At 51.4% G+C, this 19,744-nt stretch overlaps 1 protein-coding gene across 7 annotated transcripts in view; it reads right to left on the reverse strand.

Moving 5' to 3' along the window:
• Nucleotides 1-683: 683 nt before the first annotated feature.
• The window catches only part of PML (PML nuclear body scaffold), a 39,353-nt gene continuing 20,292 nt past the window's right edge, over nucleotides 684-19,744 (reverse strand). For 2 of the 7 annotated variants that reach the window (XM_039856558.1, XM_039856557.1), the window contains exons 5-10: nucleotides 19,109-19,174; nucleotides 14,830-14,967; nucleotides 14,199-14,451; nucleotides 13,099-13,157; nucleotides 4,268-4,418; nucleotides 684-3,254 (exon numbers count right to left, since the gene is read on the reverse strand). In XM_039856558.1, coding sequence (XP_039712492.1) covers nucleotides 2,476-3,254; nucleotides 4,268-4,418; nucleotides 13,099-13,157; nucleotides 14,199-14,451; nucleotides 14,830-14,967; nucleotides 19,109-19,174 — 1,446 coding nt within the window. In that variant the 3' untranslated portion in view covers nucleotides 684-2,475. Of the gene's footprint in view, nucleotides 3,255-4,267; nucleotides 4,419-11,281; nucleotides 12,470-13,098; nucleotides 13,158-14,198; nucleotides 14,452-14,829; nucleotides 14,968-15,925; nucleotides 16,669-19,108; nucleotides 19,175-19,744 lie in introns of those variants that run through there. The other 5 variants (XM_039856561.1, XM_039856559.1, XM_039856560.1 and 2 more) reach the window with 5 other exon arrangements.

Consider the following 19,744-nt stretch of genomic DNA (forward strand, 5'->3'; position numbering starts at 1 on the left):
ACCTCTAGCCCAGCAGGCTCATAATTAGTTGACATCGATATACCTGAGATAGAATTAAAGTATGAAACACTTGCTCTTAGAGACTAAAAACCTCAGAACTGGAATTTGGGAATCTGAGACAAGGAGATGGGGTTAAGGGTGGTGGCAGTGACCAAATCACATTATCTGGCTACCTATCCAGGCCAGGGGAGTGAAAACACCTACACTGCCTGTGCCACAGGAATCCCTCGAAGTACTAATGTGAATTCCATTCCATCTGTGACATCCAGGACAACAACACATTAGTCACACATTGCTAATATCCTGGGCCTCCCCTACTTCCCTTGTTAAGGGTTTTACCACCTGTGGCTCTGGGGACACAGAGGACAAGATTACCCAGCAGAGGTGAAGTTCCTACAGACCCTGGTCTCTGGCTCCTGACTCTCTCCAGGGATAATTCTTGAATTTGGCATTTCTTTCCCTCCCTCTGGAGATGACCCCCCTGGCAGGCCCTCCCTGGTTTCCCCACCTGGAATGTGGGGTTCACAAATGTGAGGCCCTCGGCCCTGAGCAAGGAGAGGCTCTCTGAAAGGTCCCCACAAAGAATAACTCCCAAAGGCCTGGAAGTGCCCCCTTCACCAAGCAAGAGGCTGCTCAGTGGCTCCCGGGGTGGGCTGAGCACAATGTGGAACTGGGGCATCAGCTTTTGAAGATTCACATCTTTATTAAAGGCTGTGAAAGTGGAGAGAGGGCAGAACAGCATTATGTTATAAAGCCTGTGATTGGCTACGTCTGAAGAAAGCAAGCGTTGTGGGGCTAGAAATCAGTGAGCATTGCTCAGTCCAGGGTGAGGCTGCCTTGCAGCTGCCAGGACAAGACTCATCACAGTTACATCCCGCCCTGCCTTCTCCCCATCAGTCTGTTCCCACCAGCTTCAGAGGCAGCACCTGCTTTAAATCAGAATCTTATTTTAAATGCATTGGTGCTGTTATAACCAGCACTCCCGCCATGGTAGCAAGATACTACGTAATTCCTTAGTGGGTCTTCAGGGCACCCACTGGATCAGGGCTGAGGTGTGGGCGCACGCCCTTCATCCACATGAAAGCTGAGGCCATAGAGGTTGGGGTTCTGGGCTGTGCCCCAGAAGCAGGGAGCTGAGGAAGAAGGATGGGAGCAGGGAAGGGGACAGTGGTTCTGCTAGTCAGAGGGGATGACCCTGACCTGCCTGTGTTCTACTACTGATCTCTGGTGTGAGCACAAGGTTGGGGACCTTAGTTTAGGGCTGGGAGCTAGGGTTCAAGAAGGAAACCATCTTGTCCACTGCCTCAGTGGCCTGTTGTCCATTCCTAAAGCCCCAGAATGGCAGAGATGAATTGGACTCTGAGACTCTCTTGGCCAACCAGCCCATTTTATGGGTGGGGACATGGGAGCTCAGGAAGGGGCCCTTTCCTAGGTCACATCTAATTAACACAGTTGGTGCCAGGGCCAGGACTTTCTCAGATACTCCACACTGCTTCTCGTTTGAGGAACAGTCTATACAGCAATGGTTCTGGAACTTAGTGGGCATCAAAATCATCTGGAGAACCTGTTAAACTAAACAGCTTGCTGAGCCCCACTCCAGAGAGTCTGATTCCAGAGGCCTGCGGTAGAGGCTGTCAGGAGAAGCCAATGTGTGGGTCCCTGTACTATACAGAGAGCAGCACTGGCTGGAGGATATTCCTTGGGAGGGCTGAGGTGGGCATTGCAGACAGAGCAAAAGGCCATGCTGGGATGGGTTGGTGGCCTGAAGATCAAAGAGCAAAGCCTCAACTAAGGGGAGGTATTTGTGTGGCCAAGAGGAAGGAAGCAAGCATGGAGGGAGGGGTCAGACTTTGAAAGTGGGGACAGGCATGGCACAGCAACTTCCGTCTCTGCAGCTGTGAGGGCCCTTTGGAGATGAAAATGCTCCAGGGGGAAGTGAACAGAGGGCCAGCCTCCAGGCAGGGAGAGGCTGGGAGAGCCCCAGCTCATGAAGAGCAGTTTGGCTTGAAAGGCACTTTGGGTATCTGTGGTACCACCGGTGTTGCAGGCAGTGTCCATGGGAGTGGTCAGCAGGTCCCCTGGGCAGTGGCCAGGGGTCAAGGAGGAGCTGCAAGGATACCCATGGAAGTGGCAAGTCAGGTGACTGGGGCAAGATGGGGGCCACTTAGAGAGCTCAGAGGCTGTCTTCACCCAGGACCTCCTTGGTCTGGCTCCCAGAAGGTAGGGGCCAGGGGTTTGGTGAGTTAACCCACCGGTGCGCCCAGGGCCTGCACAGAGGATCTGGTGGCCCCAGATCTTCTCTGTAGGGTTTTTAGAGAAGGGAATTTTGGTCCCAAAGAAGGAGAAATGATTCTGGACCGAATGCCACCTGGGTACTGGGGACTAGGAACTTGAAATGCTATGATGGGTGGGGCCTGGTCCAGGGACCCCATCCCTCTCTGCCCCCAGAGATTCCAAGCCAGTCATCCCGTTCTCTCAGCTCTGCTGGGAGGCCCTTTCACCCAAGCTGTGGGCAGTGAGAGGGGTAGAGGTGCCTTCTGCATGTGCCAAGGCCGGCCCCTCCAACAGATCTTTGAAGTAGGTGCTTAGAGCCTGCAGGCTGAGAACAGACTGGGCGGGAGGCAATGAGGTGGCCTGCAGGTAGCGGCTATACTTCTTCAAGCCCCACTGTGGGTCACGGCGGTGCGCAGTCAGCAGCTCCACAAAACTCACGTTGTGGAGGGCCAGGAGGCGGGCCTCGACACGTGTCAGGACTGCTGCCTGTACCAGGGGCTGCAGGGATGTGAAGCACTGCAGGCTGCTGAAGGAATAGGTGTGCTGGGCCATCTGGCGGCCAAAGGAGACCTCGAGGAGGCGGCATAGGTCACGCATGGTCAGCACGGCGGCCAGGGCGCTACGTTCGCTCATGTTTCTCGCCAGGTAGGTCTTGGCCAGACTCTTGAGTTTGAAGCTGCTGGCCCCGGGCATACACTCCCGGATGACGGGCAAGATGGCCAGGAAGCCCGAGATGGCCTCCTGGAACTCCCACAGCTTATTCATGTCCTCCAGGGCCCGGAAGAAGTAGGGGAGGCTGGGCCCCCACAGCTTATAGCAGGCCAAGACAGGGCGGCACATGGAGCTCAGGAAGCGGAGGAAGTGATGCAGCCCCACCTCCAGGGAGACTGCCTTGGAGTATATGCCGAAGGCCTCAGGCTGGATGAGCACTCGGAACTTGCTTTTCTGGTTCACTGCTGCCAGTTGGCTAATCTGCTGAGCTGGGCAGGAGAGAAGGGCACGGTGAGACCCCAGAGGCACAGGAGGCACTGGGTAGGAGTGGGGACCTCCAGGGCTGCCGACCCACCGTCCAGAGACCCCACCTTCGGACCTGCTGCCTTCAGAACCAGACATTAGCCTCCAAATGCAGCTCTGACCCTGGCTCTGCTGGTGAGGACAGAACGAGGTCGGCTGCCCTCAAATGCCCTTTGATCACCTGCAGGGAGTCCAGCTCCCCTGCTACCTGCCCCTGAGTTCACCAAATCCTTTAGATCCAGGTCCCTTCTGTCTTCTGTCTCTATACCTAGCCCTCCGTTCCCTGCCCCTAGCCTCTAATCCCATTAGCCACTTAGCTAAGGCTCCCAGCCAGTTGGAGCCCTGAGACCAACAGCACGCCTGCTCAATCTACTGCACTCGAAGTGTGGCCCAGAGCCTTCTGTGAGGTCTGCAAGTGACTTCCCTTTCCTGCGGAAACACCTGCTGCTTCTAGCTGCCTAGGCTTGCCCTAGGCCGAGTCTGTGCCCCAGGGCAGGGCCCAGGCAAGCACTGCAGGAGTTGAGGGGCTTCTGGGAGAAGAGGTCATATCTCTCTGTGACTTCGGCTCCGCTGGCCTCCCTGTGCAGACCCCTGTGGAATGGGCCTTGTACTCAGAAATGTGCAGTCACAGCCCAAGGACTGGCTTGGGTTGCTGGTCTCATAGCTGTGACTTCCTGTACTGTGGTTCTGTTTAGAGATGTCTTCCCAAGGCTAAGAGAAGCGCTCATCAGAGGTGAACTCACGGAGGTGCTTGCCTCACACTTTCAGGCACTAGTCAAGGCAGCTGTCCTTATTCAAACAATCAAGTGGTACGCCTGGGAGTCCCAGGGGAGACACAGTGCTCTGCCCCTTCTCTGGCTGCAGACGTTGGCCAGAGCTCAGGGCTCCCTTGGACCTTGCAGATGGCCCTGCCTACACTTATCTTGGGAACGTAGAGACTAAGCTAGAGAGGGATGGGGAAGGCTACCGGAAAACCCACTTTCATTATCAATCTTGAGATCAAAGAAAACCAGGGGCCTGTCTTCTGCTTGGGGGTCGGCGAGGCTGTCGTTCAAGACCCCGAGGGAGTTGGGGCTCTCCAGCTGAAGGTCACTGGACTCGCTGCTGCTGCCATCCATCTCTTGGAAGGACTGAAACACAGGAAAGCCAACAGGTCAGGGGTCCGGAGAGCGAGAGGGAGCATACTGGTAATGCGAGCATGTGCCGGTGAGCAGGGGTGTTGTGTGTGCGTAAGTGTGTGTGGGAACAGAGCAAGCTGGTGTGGCCAAAACATGTGCATGCACATGATGGAGGGCACGTTATTGGGAAAGAGAAAGTATTTGTTTAGGTGAGTGCATGTGCACGAGAATGTGTGTGCATAAAAAGACATAGATGTGTGCGGGCCGTGTGTGTCAACCAGTGCACATGTATTAGTGAGGAAGGGTGAGGATGAGAGCATGTGGGCAAGTGTGTGTGCATGTGCATCTAGGTGTGCACAGGGGGTGTGAATTTGTGAACCTGTGTTGATACAGTGTGTGTGAAAGTGAACACGTAAGAGACTGTACGCAGGGGTGAGTAGTGCTGGGTGCAGAAATTGGCGGGAGGGCCCAGTGCTATGGTGGGTAGGGCTGAAGGTGTCTGTTCCTCACTCTGAGCAGACTCAGAAAAAGTATGAACCAGGGATAAGAGGAAGGATCCTCATCTTGAACCCCAGATGTTTCTCTGGAAGGGGCCAGGAGCCTGGCTTTTTTTGTCCCCAAAGCCAGCCAAGGTCCCAGTGTCCTACACAAAGAGAAGGGAGAGGACCGTTCAGCCCCTAGGACACCACATCTAGGTGGACACACAGAGCCCAGCAGTGAGAGCAGTGGAGGGAGAAAGCTCAGAGCCTGGAGGCCCTGTCACGTAGCATCCAGGAACCAGCTGCTTAGGAAAGGCTGAGGCCTGGGCTCCTCCGGGCTGAGCACTCACTCCTGGCCCCTTCCAGAGAAACAGCTGAGGTTTGAGATGAGGTTCCCTCCTCCTAGCCCCAGTTCATGTTTCTTCTGTTTTCCCCGGCACCAAGGCAAGAACAGTTTGAAAGGCCTTGAGGTGGGAGAAGAACCTGGCTCCCAAGGACACAGCCTCTTATAACATAGTTAACGGCTTGTCATCTGCACAGTCTTTGGTGGCCTGCTCAGAATCTCCTGTGATTGTCACCTGTGAACATTAGACAGAGACCAGGAGGAAAGGAACATGGCCAGTGTCCTAGAGCTGGCTGGAGGCACTGCTAGGATGCAGTCTAGATAGAGCAGGTCTTAGGCTTTTCTCCTACGGACTGGCTCTAGCCAGTTGATGGAGTTAGCCTCACCTGGGCCGTCTGAGGCCTCCATGAACCCTGGTTTCTGACTAATGTCTCTGGCCTAGATATTCTCCTAGGCCCTTTCTACTCTCCAGGTAAAACATTTGTTTGAACAAAACTTTGGCCAAGAGCAAAGTCATTACTAACCACAGGTAAAATGTGCTGGATTTTCCTAGGAATGGCTGAGTTTTACTTTATCTGCATTTCACAGCCCTACCCCAGGTTCACCAACTTCCTCCAAGTCATCGATAGAAACAGACATTCCCTAGGAATCCATCCAGAGCTGGTTTCGCTTAGAGAAGCTTATGAGTTCTGGAGCTTTAGACAGAATAATAAGAGACTTTGTCAAGTGCCTTGCATATCAGTACCCTTGAATCAGCCATGGTCCAAGGCTTATTTTGCATGTCTTGTTTTGTATGGGTCCTGTTAGGAACTGGGCCGCACAGCAGGAGGTGAGCAGCGGGCAAGTGAGTGAAGCTTCATCTGCATTTGCAGCCGCTCCCCAGCGCTAGCATCACCGCCTCAGCTCCACCTCACATCATCAGGCATTAGATTCTCAGGAGCACCAGTCCCTGGTGCCAAAAATGTTGGGGACCACTGTTCTATAGCATCTTCCATGAAGTTGCTAGCTGGTGCACCGAAGACTCCACCTTCTTCCCTGATGGGAGAAACCAGTGCTTTTCTTTTTCCAGACTCCAGAAGCTGTTTTGTTCATAAGGCCTTGGCGTTCTTGTACTCGGGCTGGTGGAGAGCTGGACTCCCCTTGCTATGTCCTCCCCTGGGCCTCAGCTTCTTCTCGCCAATGGCTGAAGATTTATCCCCTCGGCTGACTCCTGCTACTCACTAACATGGCACACTGGGCTTTCTATTCTTCCTTCTTCTTTTTTCTCCAAACGTAACTTCAAAAGCCCTTGCTGTGGCCCTGAGAGTTTCCACCTGTCTCCTTCCTTCTGCTGTGTCTCTTCAGGCTTTAAAGCCAGAATCTTCTCTTCAGATATTCTCTTCCAAAAGTTAAGCTCCCTGGAGAGTGGCACAGCTGCATCTTTAGGCTAACTCCCCCATCTTTATACTAGAGTCATTTATGATGGCCACCAGAACCTCATTTTTAGAGCCTCCCCTTGTCCTGGGGCCATTTTCTCTTTTATAGTCATGGAAGTGTCCTTTGTCCTGAACTTACTGAGGAGCCTACTAGCTCCCTTAATAAAAAGCACATCCCCTTTCCACTGAGCTTGTCAGTGGAGCGGGGCTGGATCTCCCAGCCCTGACTCTTCTTCCTCCCAGATCCCTCTTGCCCTTGGGGACTTTTATGAAGTGTGGCTTCGTTGTGGGGCTGGTCTCACTGGAACACCTTCCACTGAAATCTAGCTAGTTGTAAACTCAATTCTCCCTCCCAAAGATATACTGGCACATTTTAAAAAGACTTTTCTAAAGACTCAGGTTTAACAGAAAAGCAATCAGCACATAAAAAAAGCTCTGGCACAAAACATCTTTCCATCCCCGCTCGCTAAGGAAAACCCTCATGTTCCACCCCTAGGCCTCAGCCTTGTTCCACATCAGGATGACTGAGTGGGTGGCGGAGCAGAGAGAGAGTGACAGTGGTAGAGACCAGCACCCAGGCACCTAGGTAAAGGCCTTTCCCTGGAAAAAGTGGAGGTTTGCTTGTCAGGGAAAGAAATGCAGGCAGAAATGGAGTAGGGAGAGATGAGATTCCATGTGCAAGGACTGGAAAGTGAACAATGGGAAAACATTTTGAGGGTGTAGAGAGTGGAGATGATGAGAGCTGAAGGAAAGTGGAAAAGGAATTTAAGAAGTGCTGCTGCGAGTTATCTGTTGGATCCCCTTCAATAGTCTTTGAAAGATGCAAGTAACTACTGTAATTTCTTTATTATACTTGGCTAATGGACTGTGTTTCTTAGACTGAGCTGTAAGAAATCCAGGATTTTTTTCAGGCTGCATACGCAATCTGGTTCACGAGCTGTATTTCACTGATTTTCATCACAGGTCAACTTAGCAGGCTGGCTGCATTCCAACTCAACCCAGCAGGTCCAACAGCCGTACCAAGGGTACTCATAGGAAGCAGCTAGGTTGACATCTTAATCACCTTCCAAAGGTCTAGGAGGTTTATCTGGGAAGATCCAGCTCTCCTCTCCCCTGCTGGGTCATATCCCAGGAGATACATCTCACCTCCATTCAAGGCCGATCATACACATCTGAGCATTTCTCTGACACAGACGTGTAACTGAATCCCCCAGTTCTCTCAGGGTTCTCTTCTTTGGCTCTGCATTAGCAGCTTGAAATACTTGTGATGCCCAGCCTATACCACAGACCAATTCATTTAGGATCTCTGGGGGTGGGACCTAGGAATTTGTCATTGGTAAAACTCCAAGTGATCATAGTGTCAGGCAGGGTTGAGAACGACTGTCCTAATTACTGATTGAGTCCATGTTTGGTCATCAGCCTGTCGGGCTAAACCCTTTGATATTCAGTATCCATCACCTGAAGATATCTACCTAGTATCTATCTGTCATTATTGCTTATCAAGAGTCCCAGCTCCTGAGGGACTTTCTTAGCATCTGAGGTTAAGCAACAGCTGGGGTCAGTTTGGCAAGACATTCATTGCTGGTTTTTGCAGATATAAAATCCCAGCTCTTGCAAAATCTGGAAGGCCCCCGGAGATACCTCACATGTGTCTGTGAACCGAACCACACTATTAGCTAGCCTGTGGCCCCCACTGCCCTCTGCTCACTGCTCCAGCCCTTTCGCAGGCGGCTGCTGCCTCTCGGGGGATGTGGCTCTGATCTTCTCAGCTGAGCACCTTTTTAAATCTGATACACACACTCACCAGCATCAGTGTCCCTCCTCTGGGTCAGCTGCTTCCTACAGGCCTTCCGTTCACTGCCGGTTACCACTGCCACTTCTGCCAGTGGCTGCCCTCTTGACAAAGCCCCCTCCTGCTTCCACTTGGTCCTGCTGCTGCCAGGCCCTGGGGCCAGTCATCTGTCGCAAGAGTGGTGAGAACACCTATCTTTTTCTGCCTTGGATCCTAACACAGGGCCTACAGTAGAGGCACTGCTGACCTACTCTTGTTTTTAATCATAGTCCTCTCCCTAGGTCGACCATCAGGCCTGGGTCTCACCCTCCACCTCACTACAGCTCCACCGCCTCGTCCAGCAGGGGCGAGGTCTCTTTCAGAGTGCCCCTCTTGCTCACGCAGTCTCTCCCAGAGCCCAGCAGGCCTGCACCAGAGCCCCCCAGACATGCCTGGAGTCCAGCAACTGACACAGCTGCAGCCCGAGTAGGGGGTCGTGGTGGGGGCACAGGCCCCGGTACATTTGGAAAATGCAGTATCTTAGCAGGCCAGTATTTTACAACTGTCCCTCACTGGAAGGTCGGTTCAAGGTCACAAAGAGGGGAGGACATGTGAATACAGGAGCCTGGAGCACCCAGGGAATGTCGTCCTGCCCCCTCCCTCCAAGCTGCTGCAGGTACTCTAGGGGAACCAAGGGTCTGGAAACGGCACTGAAGATGGGTGAGAAATGTACCAGGGGGACCTAATTTGTTTTCTTTTAAAGAAAGTTTGGAACTCCCATAATGGTTAATTTAAAACCTGTGTGTCTGAAGAATAACTACCTCAAAGCAGTGGTTCTCTGGCTTTCGCTCCAGACCTAGCCTCAAAGGTGAGCAGCTACTTCTAAATGTTCAGGTCTTCATAACCTGCAACGTGCTTCTCCCTCCTCCCTTGATTAACCTCAGGCATCACCTCGCTCCTTGCTGACATCTGAGGATTAGACTGACATCCCCACCACCCAAACTTGGCTGGGGTCAGTTCTTCCACTTGACTCTGAGGAAGTCTGGTAAGACCACTGGCATCCAGTCCTTTTCTCTGTTTCCTTCCCAGGATTCTACCTCCACCAAGACTCAGTTTTGCTTTAATTTTATCAAGGTTATGGGATGGAAAGAAGTGCCCAGATTTCAGAGAAATTTAGAACACAGAACGACAAGACTTAAAAATGGATTGGCTGTGAGGAATAATAGGAAGAAGTGTCCCTGGAGGCTTTGGGATCTCAGCTTGTGTAACTGGGCAGATGGTGCAATTTACTGAGAGAAGGAAATGAGTTTGAGGTTTCTCTATGGGGCACCCGAGTGCACCCGGGGGAGGGCTGCTAGCTGTACTGGTCTGGCATCGGCAGCTCCAGGGCAGTATAAGAAGCCACAGGCCCGACTGAGATCACAGGAGAGTACATAGACTAAAAGAGAAGAGGGCTAAGAACCAAAGCTGTAAGAACAACATTTAAAGGAAAAGACCTTGAAGGAGAGTGAGGAGGAGCAGCCAGGCTGCAGGAGGAAGACCTCCCGATCCCAGGGGAAGCAGTCTCTCAGGGAGGGTTTGATGCTGGTCAAGAGTAAGAACTGAAGGTGACCCCTAGACTTGGAGGCTACCCGGAGGGGTTACCCCGGTGCTGGTGGGCAGGTTTCACTGGCATGGTGGGGAGAGCAGGGAAGTGGGGTGAGGAAAGAGGGCCGAGGGGCTGGAAATGGGGAGGTTCTGAGGGGAAAAGACTTCCTTCAGCATGTTTAGCTCATAAGGAATTGGAAGTATTTGAAGATGCAGATGAGGATGGGGAGGTAGGGGGAGGCTCCCCAAAAGACAGGAGGACTGGGGCCAGGACAGAAGGAGAGCGTCCCAGAGTAGATGTCCCTCCATCCTAATAGAAGGTACTGGGGAAGAATGTGATGGAGTCAGGTCAATCTGTGACTAGATATTGGATAGCAGATGTCTACTAGCTATGTGAGGGCTCCCGTCGTCTCTCTGGGGCAGAGGGTATGGTCGTGTGCGGAGAATGAGGGTGGGGATGAAGGTGTGGAGCTTGGGCAGTGGAGGCGCGGTGAGCTGTGGGGGTGGGCAGGACAAGCACATTCTTAGAGACTATCCTTTGTGGTTTTCCCCGTTGATTTTTCTCCAACACTATTCAGCCTCCAGGTGGCAGTGCAGAGAAGGCAAAGCTAGAGAATCCCTCCGAGATTGCTTTTTGAGGGCAGGACTAACAAACCACGGGGAGGCAGGGTGAAGAGATCTGGATGCAAGATTGGCTGTAATGGTGGGCCTTGCTGGCTGGAGGGAAGCAAAGGCAGGAGGAGCTCGGTGGGAGAGAGCAGAGGTCCTGGAAGTAACTGGAGAGCTCGAGGGTCAGGAGGCTATGGTCAGAGTCTTGAGTGGACCACTTTAGAGATGGACAGTTCTTGGTGAGGTCCTGGGGGTGGCCATGGGGTGAAGCCCCCTGAGTTCAAAAAGTGGAGAGGCCAGGGTGATGGATACCTGCGGTCCCCCAAGAAGAAGGGAGAGAAAACTTAGGAGGCAGGTACCAAAGTCTTCTCTATGTGGGGAAAGCAGGAGGATGCCTGAGATGAGCTGGGGGAAGTGGGGTTCATCTTGAGACGTGGAACCTCAAAGGCACAGGTCTTAGCAGATGGTGGGACTGAAACAGCCCAGGAGGCAGAGGTTCTTGACCCCATCTCCTACCTCTGACACTCACAGAACGTGGTTTCGGGAAAGAGGGACATTGCAACCCCACAGGAGAACCAACTTTCAGTGCCGGGAGGAGACAAAAGCTACCTGCAGGGAACAGGTAAGTCCAGCAGGGACTCTGTTGGTCAAGGAAGAAGGGTTTGCAAGGGTGATCTTTCAACAAATATTTATTGAGACAAATATTTATCTGCCAGGCCTTGGGATTGACACAGCCCCTGTTCTCATGGGTTTAGGTCCTGGCAGAGACCTAGAGTAAAGGCTTGGGGTAAGGGGATGGGGCAGTGGGAGGTGCAGATGGTGAGAAAAGCTTCCTTTTCTTGGGCAGAGGCCCAGGCATGTGGAGTGGTGGCCTGAATCTCAGTCACGCCCTCTTGGCTGAAGAAGACTTAGGTCTCCCTGCCCAGAGTCCATGCAACTGTTCACTCCTTGATCAAGATGTATGAACACCTACTGTGTGGGAGGCCTTTAGGTGTGTGGGCTGGACCCGGCCAGGCAGGGGGATGGAAAAAGCAGAAGTAGGGCATAGGTGTTGGCCACAAGGTTACAAGAGGATGGTGGCTAATAGCTGTAGAGGGAGGCACTCAGGGTTCTCAGAGGCTTGTCTGAGGTGGGGCTGAGCTGGTGGAGGGACTTTCTGGAGGGCGGAGTGGAGAAAATGCATTTGGAGAGACTTCCAGTGGGACCTGGATTTGGGGATTCTTCATAGGGGTTCTGTCAGAATCCTGGGAGATTCCTGCCCTAAGCATCCGGAGCACTCTGCCTCCTGCCCTGCCCCCCCTGAGAGAGGCATCAAACTGGGGAGTCACAGAGGAGAGAGGAAGAGAGAAGAAGTTGTTGAGCCACTGGGTTACACGTGAGGATCCCCGGAGGGAGCGGCCACGGGGCCGCCCTGCCCTTCGCGCCCGGCGGGGTTCGCCGCTGGCCCTTTGGAGGGGGGTGGTACATTCTTGAGGGTTGGCAGGATGGTTGGGATGCCCTGTGATGGCTGGGGTGGTGGCCGGAGTGGTGGCAGGGGAAGTAGAAGTCCACATGGGGGTACAATACATTTTGAGTGGCAAGTGGAAGATGTGGCGAAGTCGGGTGACTCTTTGTGCTCGAGACAAGTAGCTGATCCCACGTTGGATGACAGTACGCTCCTGGCACCTGGCAGGCTGGCTGGGAGACTCGGCATCAGGGACGACAGCTTGCTTGGTGGGATGGTGGGGAGGCCAAGACGGGGGGCGGCATGTGCCACTGGGCAGACGGGAGGCCCGGCAAGGGTGGGATGCTCCTCGCGCTCTCAGCAGGGGATGGGCTGGCGGGGGGTGTGGTGCAGCAGTCTCCGTGGGCTCCATGTGCTTTCCAATATAGAACCTCAGACTGAGGACTGGAAGGGATTCGGGGGCCACCCACTCCAAACTTTCACTCTGTTCAGATCCCCTTTTCCCTGGGACAGGGAACTGGCCAGCCTCCATTAACAAGCCTCAGGGACAGAAGGGTCACAACTCACAAAGCCACTGTTCCATTATAGGATGCTTTAAAAAAGTTCTTACATGGAGTGAAAACTTGCTTGCCTGGGCCCTGTACAGTGCTGTCCCATACCCTCACACCCCCACAATGGCTCTCACTGCTGTCTACCCTCCTTGTTAAGGACGCAGAGGACAGGAAATGAATAAGGACAATCCCAACAAAGGCACTGGGTAGTCCAGAAAAGAGACAGGGCTCTGGATGGAAGCAATCTATTCACATTTCAGAAGAGAACATATGGTTACTGAAGGCCACTGCCCTGGTCTGGAGGGGAGACTGGGGTAGTCCAGGCCCACAGCTGGCATTTGGAGACTGTCCTCAGGGCAGCTCAGGACTTACAACCTCACTGGAAAATTGCCCAGGTGCAAGGCAAGTCTGAGACTCACCTGCCGTGGCCGTACCCCTGGGACTTGGAAAACAGGGGAGGCAGAAGTCCAGAACCGACTTCTGGGCCACTCACCGAGTTTTCAGCATCTGAGTCTTCTGAGCTGCTGATCACCACGATGCGCTCTTCTGAAACTGGTTAGGAGCGGAGGCATTAGGCCCTGTAGGGGATGCCCGCTATCTACCCCCCACCCCACCCCACCCCCGCCCCATATTCCCACGGGAATCCTTCCAGGGCAGTGGACTGGGTGGGCGACATGTGCCCTGCAAGGCGCATTATGAACAGTCACCGCGTGTGTCCCTGTGGATCTGTTTATTCTAAGTGGCTTTCCATTACTGCCTGCTGTGCCTTCTGAATACTAGTTTAGCTGCTGGTTCTGAATGCAGAATTTGCTCCCAGTAGAGGAGGCTTGACAAGCATCACCTGGTTTGGAACCTTTTGCAATCCTAAAGAAGCATTTTGTTTTATCCCAATTCTCAGCCCCATGAGATGTTCAAGCTAAAAGATACCCTATAGTTAGTTAACCAAAACCTTTTGATTCAACAATAGTTATCTGGGAATAAGGAATGTCAGTTAGGGCTCAGTGTGTGACCAGAGTCAGGGTCTGTGACCTAGAATGAAAAGAAAGCTGGACTGTCTCGTGTCTCGAACATTTCAGAATTCTACCGGTTGACCTTAACTCATGCCCAAGGACTCCCTGTCTGGCAGTGTCCATAAAAGATGTCTAGGACAAATGAGGTACCTCAGATGGGTGGCCTTTGCAGAGAAATTAGGGAAGTGATGGGTGTGGACTTTACCCAAGTCCTCTCTGGGAGCATACTAGGCACCCACCAAATAAATGTTTCTTGGGGAGACCCACACTCTCTAGAGGCATGCAGCTGGGTTCTATAAGAGTGTGTTGGGGTAAGGAGCTAAGGATCTGTGGGCTTAAGCCCCTCCTGCTCCCCACACTGGAATCCCAGCAAAGCACATGGTAAAATAAACTGTATCCATTCTCACCCGCTAGGCAAACCGTGGGCTCTCCTTGTCCCATTTCATGGCAGCTGAGAGCAGGACATTGGGAGTGCTGTTGGCTTTGGGCTCCCTGGGTGCAGTCAGAATGCAGAAAGGGGCCCCACCCAGCCCCTGGAGGGCAGCGTGTAGGCCTCTGTCTCTGCTGAACCCCACTTCCCTACCTGCCTCTCCAGAGTCGCCAGTCTCATGGTTGCTGTTAAGCGGTAAGACCTCATTTCCTACGGTGGGGCTCTCGGGGCTGGGGGGCCCATCCAGGTGGGGTGGTGATACTGCCCTGGAGGTGCTGGGCTGCTCGAGGGAGCTCCGGGCCAACCTGGCCTCCTTCTCCTCCTCAGACTCCAGCTTGATGACTTTCCTGGGGCACTCGGTCTGGCAGGACTTCCTCTTCTGTGGTGTGGCTGTGTTGGAGACCTCCTGTGCAGTGGGGAGTCACAGGGCCAGGTAAGGAGCCTCCAGGGGTCCTGGGGTGGTGGGCAGAGACCTAGACCTGGGTAGCAGGCGGCTGTGGCCGCCCCCTTTACTCCTGCTGTTCCCTCTGCTATCTGCCATGCAAGTAATGCCTCTCTCCACACAGAACACACTCCCAAGCTGCCATGCACACTGGCCCTGCCTGCGGACCACCAGGCCTCTGACTGCCAGGGAGTAGCTCATTCTTAGTAGAGGAGAACCTCCTTACAGGGCAGCCAACAGCAAGGTACTGATTAAAGTCTAGATTCTCACCCAGCTCCACCTCTTACTGCCTGGTGGGATCTGGGCCCTCAGGAGGGAAGGTGGGGCCTGGGAAGAACTTACCTTTCTACAGGAGGAGTCTTTGATGGAGTAGGCATACATGGGTACAGGGTGTGCCCCAGGAACCGACTGTACCACAGCCACAGGCTGATTCTCAGCCAGCCCCAGGGCCTGTGCCTGCACCATCTGTGGCTCCTCTGGCTGCAAAGTTTGGAAAAGAGAGTCAGAAATGACTGGGCAGCAGGACCAAGGCTGGGAACTCAGGCCTAGGGTCAGCCCAACCCCCAGGGTCTCAACCAGCCACAGGTGCAAGCTGCCTGGTCCAAAGCCCAGAGCCCACCAGGGAGTCCTCATCACACCCTCCATGACTTCGCTTCCTTGTGACCCTGAGGTGCTGGTGCCCAGGGATCACTGCCAAGTAACTCCTCAAGGCTCACTCAACATCTAGCCTACACAGCTCAAGGGACAAAGTGCTCACTGCTGCTGGAACCAGCTCCTCTACAGAGGCAAAGTTGTAACAGGAAGGCCATCCTTCCACTGAGCTGAAACTGGCCTCCTTGTGACTTCCACTCTGCCCCACCCTGGGCCTTCTCTGCCTGAGTCAGAAGAGCCATTAAACACCTTGGACAAATCACTTAGAACTCCTCGGGCCTCAGTACTCTTCTGTAAATGGGAATAATCATAATTTATCTACCTTACAGGGTAGTGTGGATGAAGTGTGTTGCTAGAGTAAAATGTTTATAAGAGCACCTGGCACTTAGCATGTGATAATGAAGATGAAAAGTGTTTTTTATTACTGCTCTGTGCCAGGTACAGTGCTGACTGCTTCATGTACCCATCCCAAAATAAAGTAGAGGCAGTTCTTCAAAAAATTTTATATGAAATTTTTATACGATCTGACGATTCTACTCTTGGTATATACCCAAAGAATAGAAAACAGATGCTCAAACAAAAATGGCACACGAATGTTCCTAGCAGCAATAATGGAAACAATCCAAATGTCTATTAAGGGACGAATGAATAAACAAAATGTGGTATAGTCATACAGGGGAGTATTATACAGCCATAAAAAGAAATGAAGTACACACACACACACACACACACACACACGAATCTTGAACACATTATGCTGAGTGAAAAGAAGCCAGCCACAAAAGGATACATATTATATGTGTTCATTTATGTGAAATATCCAGAATATCTAAATGCAAAGGGACAGAAAGGAGTTTGGTGGTTGCCAGGGGCTGGGGAAGGGAAAAGTTGAGTGAGTGCTCCCTCGCTACCGGGTTTCCTTTTGGGGTGATGAAAACAGTCTGGAACTAGATAGGTGGGACGACTGTACAAGACTGTGAGTGTACTAAATGTCAATAAATGTTACACTTTAAAATGGTTAAAATGTTGAATTTACATGAATTTTACCACAATAAAAAGAAATTATAGTTAAAAAAAGAGGTGGGTACCACCCTATGATAATCACCTATCTACAAAGGAGGAAACTAAGGCAGAGAGGCAAAGTTATTTCCTAAGGTCACATACCTAATAAGAGCTCGGACAAGGGTCTGAACTCAACGTTTTTGAAAGGGAAGTTCCCTCCCTATGTCTGCACACACTTTTCTTCAGTCGCTGTCTCTTTTACATCCCTCCCCACCATCCTTCCCTATTGTGTGAAACTGAACAGCCTGCTGGACCATTTGCTGAAAATGAGTGAGTGATGTGGGAAGTGTTCCTCTGAAAGAGGAGGCCCAGACTCCGGTCCCAGCCCCTCCCATCCCAAATCTGATCCGTTGGTGCCTCGAATTCCATGTGCTCAGTGGACGGGTGTCACTCGGGATCCTGTGGTCTGTCCACACAGTAAAGGAAAGGCATTCCAACACAGCGGAGGGGACTCTTCATCAAGCAGAGCTGCAACGGAAAAGCTGGGCACCCAACTGTGAGATTATGAGGCCAGGGATAGGCTTTTCTTATTGGGATGAGCTCCGCCCCTCCTCTGAGGGGGAGGACACGGTCAGGCCACCCTCAGAGTGGGACACCAGAGATGACCTGGCCAAATGTGGGCTGAGATGGACAGGGAAGGCCCAGAACAACAGAGCCACCAGACCCAAGCCAGGCAGAGCTCTTTTTGGTATCAGTGCACCGATGTGGGCTGTGGGCTCCTACATCATCTGCTGGAGTGGACTGATTTCCTTCCTTCCTCCCTCTTTCCGGGTTCCTTTTGCTCAGTATCTTTATAAAAAGGGAAGAGCGTTGTCTCTGGATTAGAGAGTGGAGCCTGTCTCGGGGAATGGGAGAGAACGGACGATCTCTGATTCGGAAAAGTGCACAATCTCCACTGAGTGCTCTCTGCCAGTGTTTTTCAAACTATACTCTGTGACCCATTAGTAGATCATGAAAGCAATCGAGTGGGTCATGACCCGCATTTTTTACATTACACAGAAGAGAAAATATTAGAGCGAGCCCATGTAATAAGCACAATTTGTTTTGCAAAACTTCTGTTTTAGCTAGAGGTATGTATGTGTGTATATAGAGCGTAGGCTAGATGTAAAATATATTTTTTTATGATGGATGACAGTCAAAAAAGTTTAAACTACTTACTATTAAAAAAAAGTGTAAGCGAGCCTATGAAGAAATTGGAACCCCTATAGACTGTTGGTAATGGTGCAGCTGCTATAGAAAATTGCATGGCAGTTCCTCAAAAGATTAAAAACAAAACTACCATATGATCTAGCAATTCCACTTCTAGGTACATTTCGTTATGTGTATTTTATCACCACTAAAATATTTTTTATAAAGTTGAAAAGATCCTGCTCTGCCCTTTTGTGTGTGGCTCTACAGACAGTTGGTATGTAAAAGACCTTTTCACGTGGGCCATAAACTCCCCAAAGGCAGGGTTGGGTTCCTCTGCCTCTGTCCCACTCCTCCATTGTTAATGAAGCAGCAGACATATGAGGGCTCAGTAAAGGAAAATCATGATGACTGATTTATAGATGTTCCATAGCTTTAAATTAAGTTTTTTTTCATTAAAGTATTATAATATTATTACAAAAAGAGCCTATGAGAAACAAAGGAGGGAAAATGCCAGAGCCACACCTGTTCCCCACCACCAGCAGTCCTAGTTAAGCCTATTTTGTTGTCATTTCCATCTAGGCACACAGCTGCAATGAAAGTTAACCAAGTTCAAGGATGAGTGTTGGCACTAGAAGCCCAGCTCCTGCCTCCTAAGGGAGGGACACGAATCCAAGAGTTGCCTTTCTCTGGGCATAGATGATGGGATTGACTCTCCTGGCATAGCCGGACCATGCCTGCCTCACTCAAGTTGTCACACTTGTTTTTTGCAGTCAGAGTTACTCACTTCTTTTCCCCAACTCCGCATGCCCCCTCCTCCAACCTATTACTTAAAGAACACAAGATGCTCTGCGAAAAGAGCATTCTTCTGGTGCTCCACGTTCAAACTGTTTAGTAGTGGATAGTGAGAGGTCACCTCAAGAAAAGGACCCAGCAAAATGCCTAGACCTTACATAGACAGTTTGGGCTTTCTTGCTGTTCATTAACCAGCCACGGGCACCTGAAAGACAGCTGAGATCTGTGGACCCAGACAGCATTTTCCACTATTATTCATATGATTTCTCTGGGGACATTATTCATTCTAGTAATGTTTATAATACAAAACAAATGTCTAACTATGCATAGACAGAGAACTGACTAAATAAAGCATGCTTCATCCATTCAGTAGACCACTATGCAGATGGAAAAAGGCATCAGGAAGGAATACTTCATTGGGTGAAAAAGCCTGGAGCACAATATTATGTCTATGTGGTACTATGCTAACTTTGTACAAAAAAAAAAAAAAAAAAAGGAAAAAGCAAATATCTGTAATCATATTTACTTGTAGTTACATAAAGAAATTCTGAAAAGATATGTAAGAAGTTCACAGAGGTAGATATGTGGGCCTAAGAACTCACAGATGGGGGACAAGGTGGGATTGAGACATTTATCACTTTCTATGCTTTTATTTCTGATCATGTGATATTACCTAACCAAAAAGTAAAATGTCCTTTTTTTTTTTTTTACTTTTAAAGTTGTGTATATGGGGATGTAGTAGTTATGGGGATGCAGACAGTTAGGAGTTGGCTTCTAGTCCTGCCCCTAGCTTGCCATGTGGCCTTGGGTTAAGTCACACCCTCTCTCTGGGCCTTAGCTTCAACCTCCTTAAAAGAGGAAATTAGACTCCAAGCTGTCTCCTAGTTCTAAAACTCTCAGATCCTAAATCCTGCCTCCTCCTGGAAGCCTCTCCTTCAGCAATCTCTCCTATGGGCCATGCCATAGCAAAGCTAGGAAGGCTTACCATCCTGACCACCCCCATCAGAAGACCTGTTTTCCATGGAGATCTGATTAGTCTTGGGCCCGGGTCCTAGACAAGCAAGCACATGCAAACCTGGATGAGCAGGATGTGGAGGAGACCAGATGCCCAGTCTGGGAAGGCACTGGGGAAGCTGATCCTGGTACAGAGGAACCATGCATGCAAGCACCCCAGGGAGCGAGTCAAAGGGGTGCCATTGCATTTCTACCCAGGGAAGCACTTTAAGTCAGGGTAGTAGTCCAGAGATGGGAATGGCTGCCTCAAGAATGAGTGAGCTTCCTGTCCCTGGAGGTGTGTGCATGAAAGCTGAACGGCTAAAGTCAGGGCACTGCAGAAGGAATGCCAACATTAGAGGAGATATGGGTGCCTTCCAATCCTGAGCAACTATGGTTCTTGGATATATGTTGGCCCTGAAATCACACCAATGGAACCCAGGCTGCTGGGATGGAGGTCTGACACTTGTCCTCATTCTCCATTCCTCTTCAAGAACCATGTGTGTGGGAAGAGGAGAGGAAGGTAGGTCCACGTGTTAACCCCAGGAAAAGGGGTGGGGTGCAGAGCACTGAGTCATCAGGGGAGCCTACCAGTGATCACCTTCTTCACCTCCTGTACATATCTGGG

The sequence above is a fragment of the Pteropus medius genome, unplaced genomic scaffold, assembly GCF_902729225.1.
Source record: "Pteropus medius unplaced genomic scaffold, Ma_sr-lr_union100, whole genome shotgun sequence".
NCBI lineage: Eukaryota > Metazoa > Chordata > Mammalia > Chiroptera > Pteropodidae > Pteropus > Pteropus medius.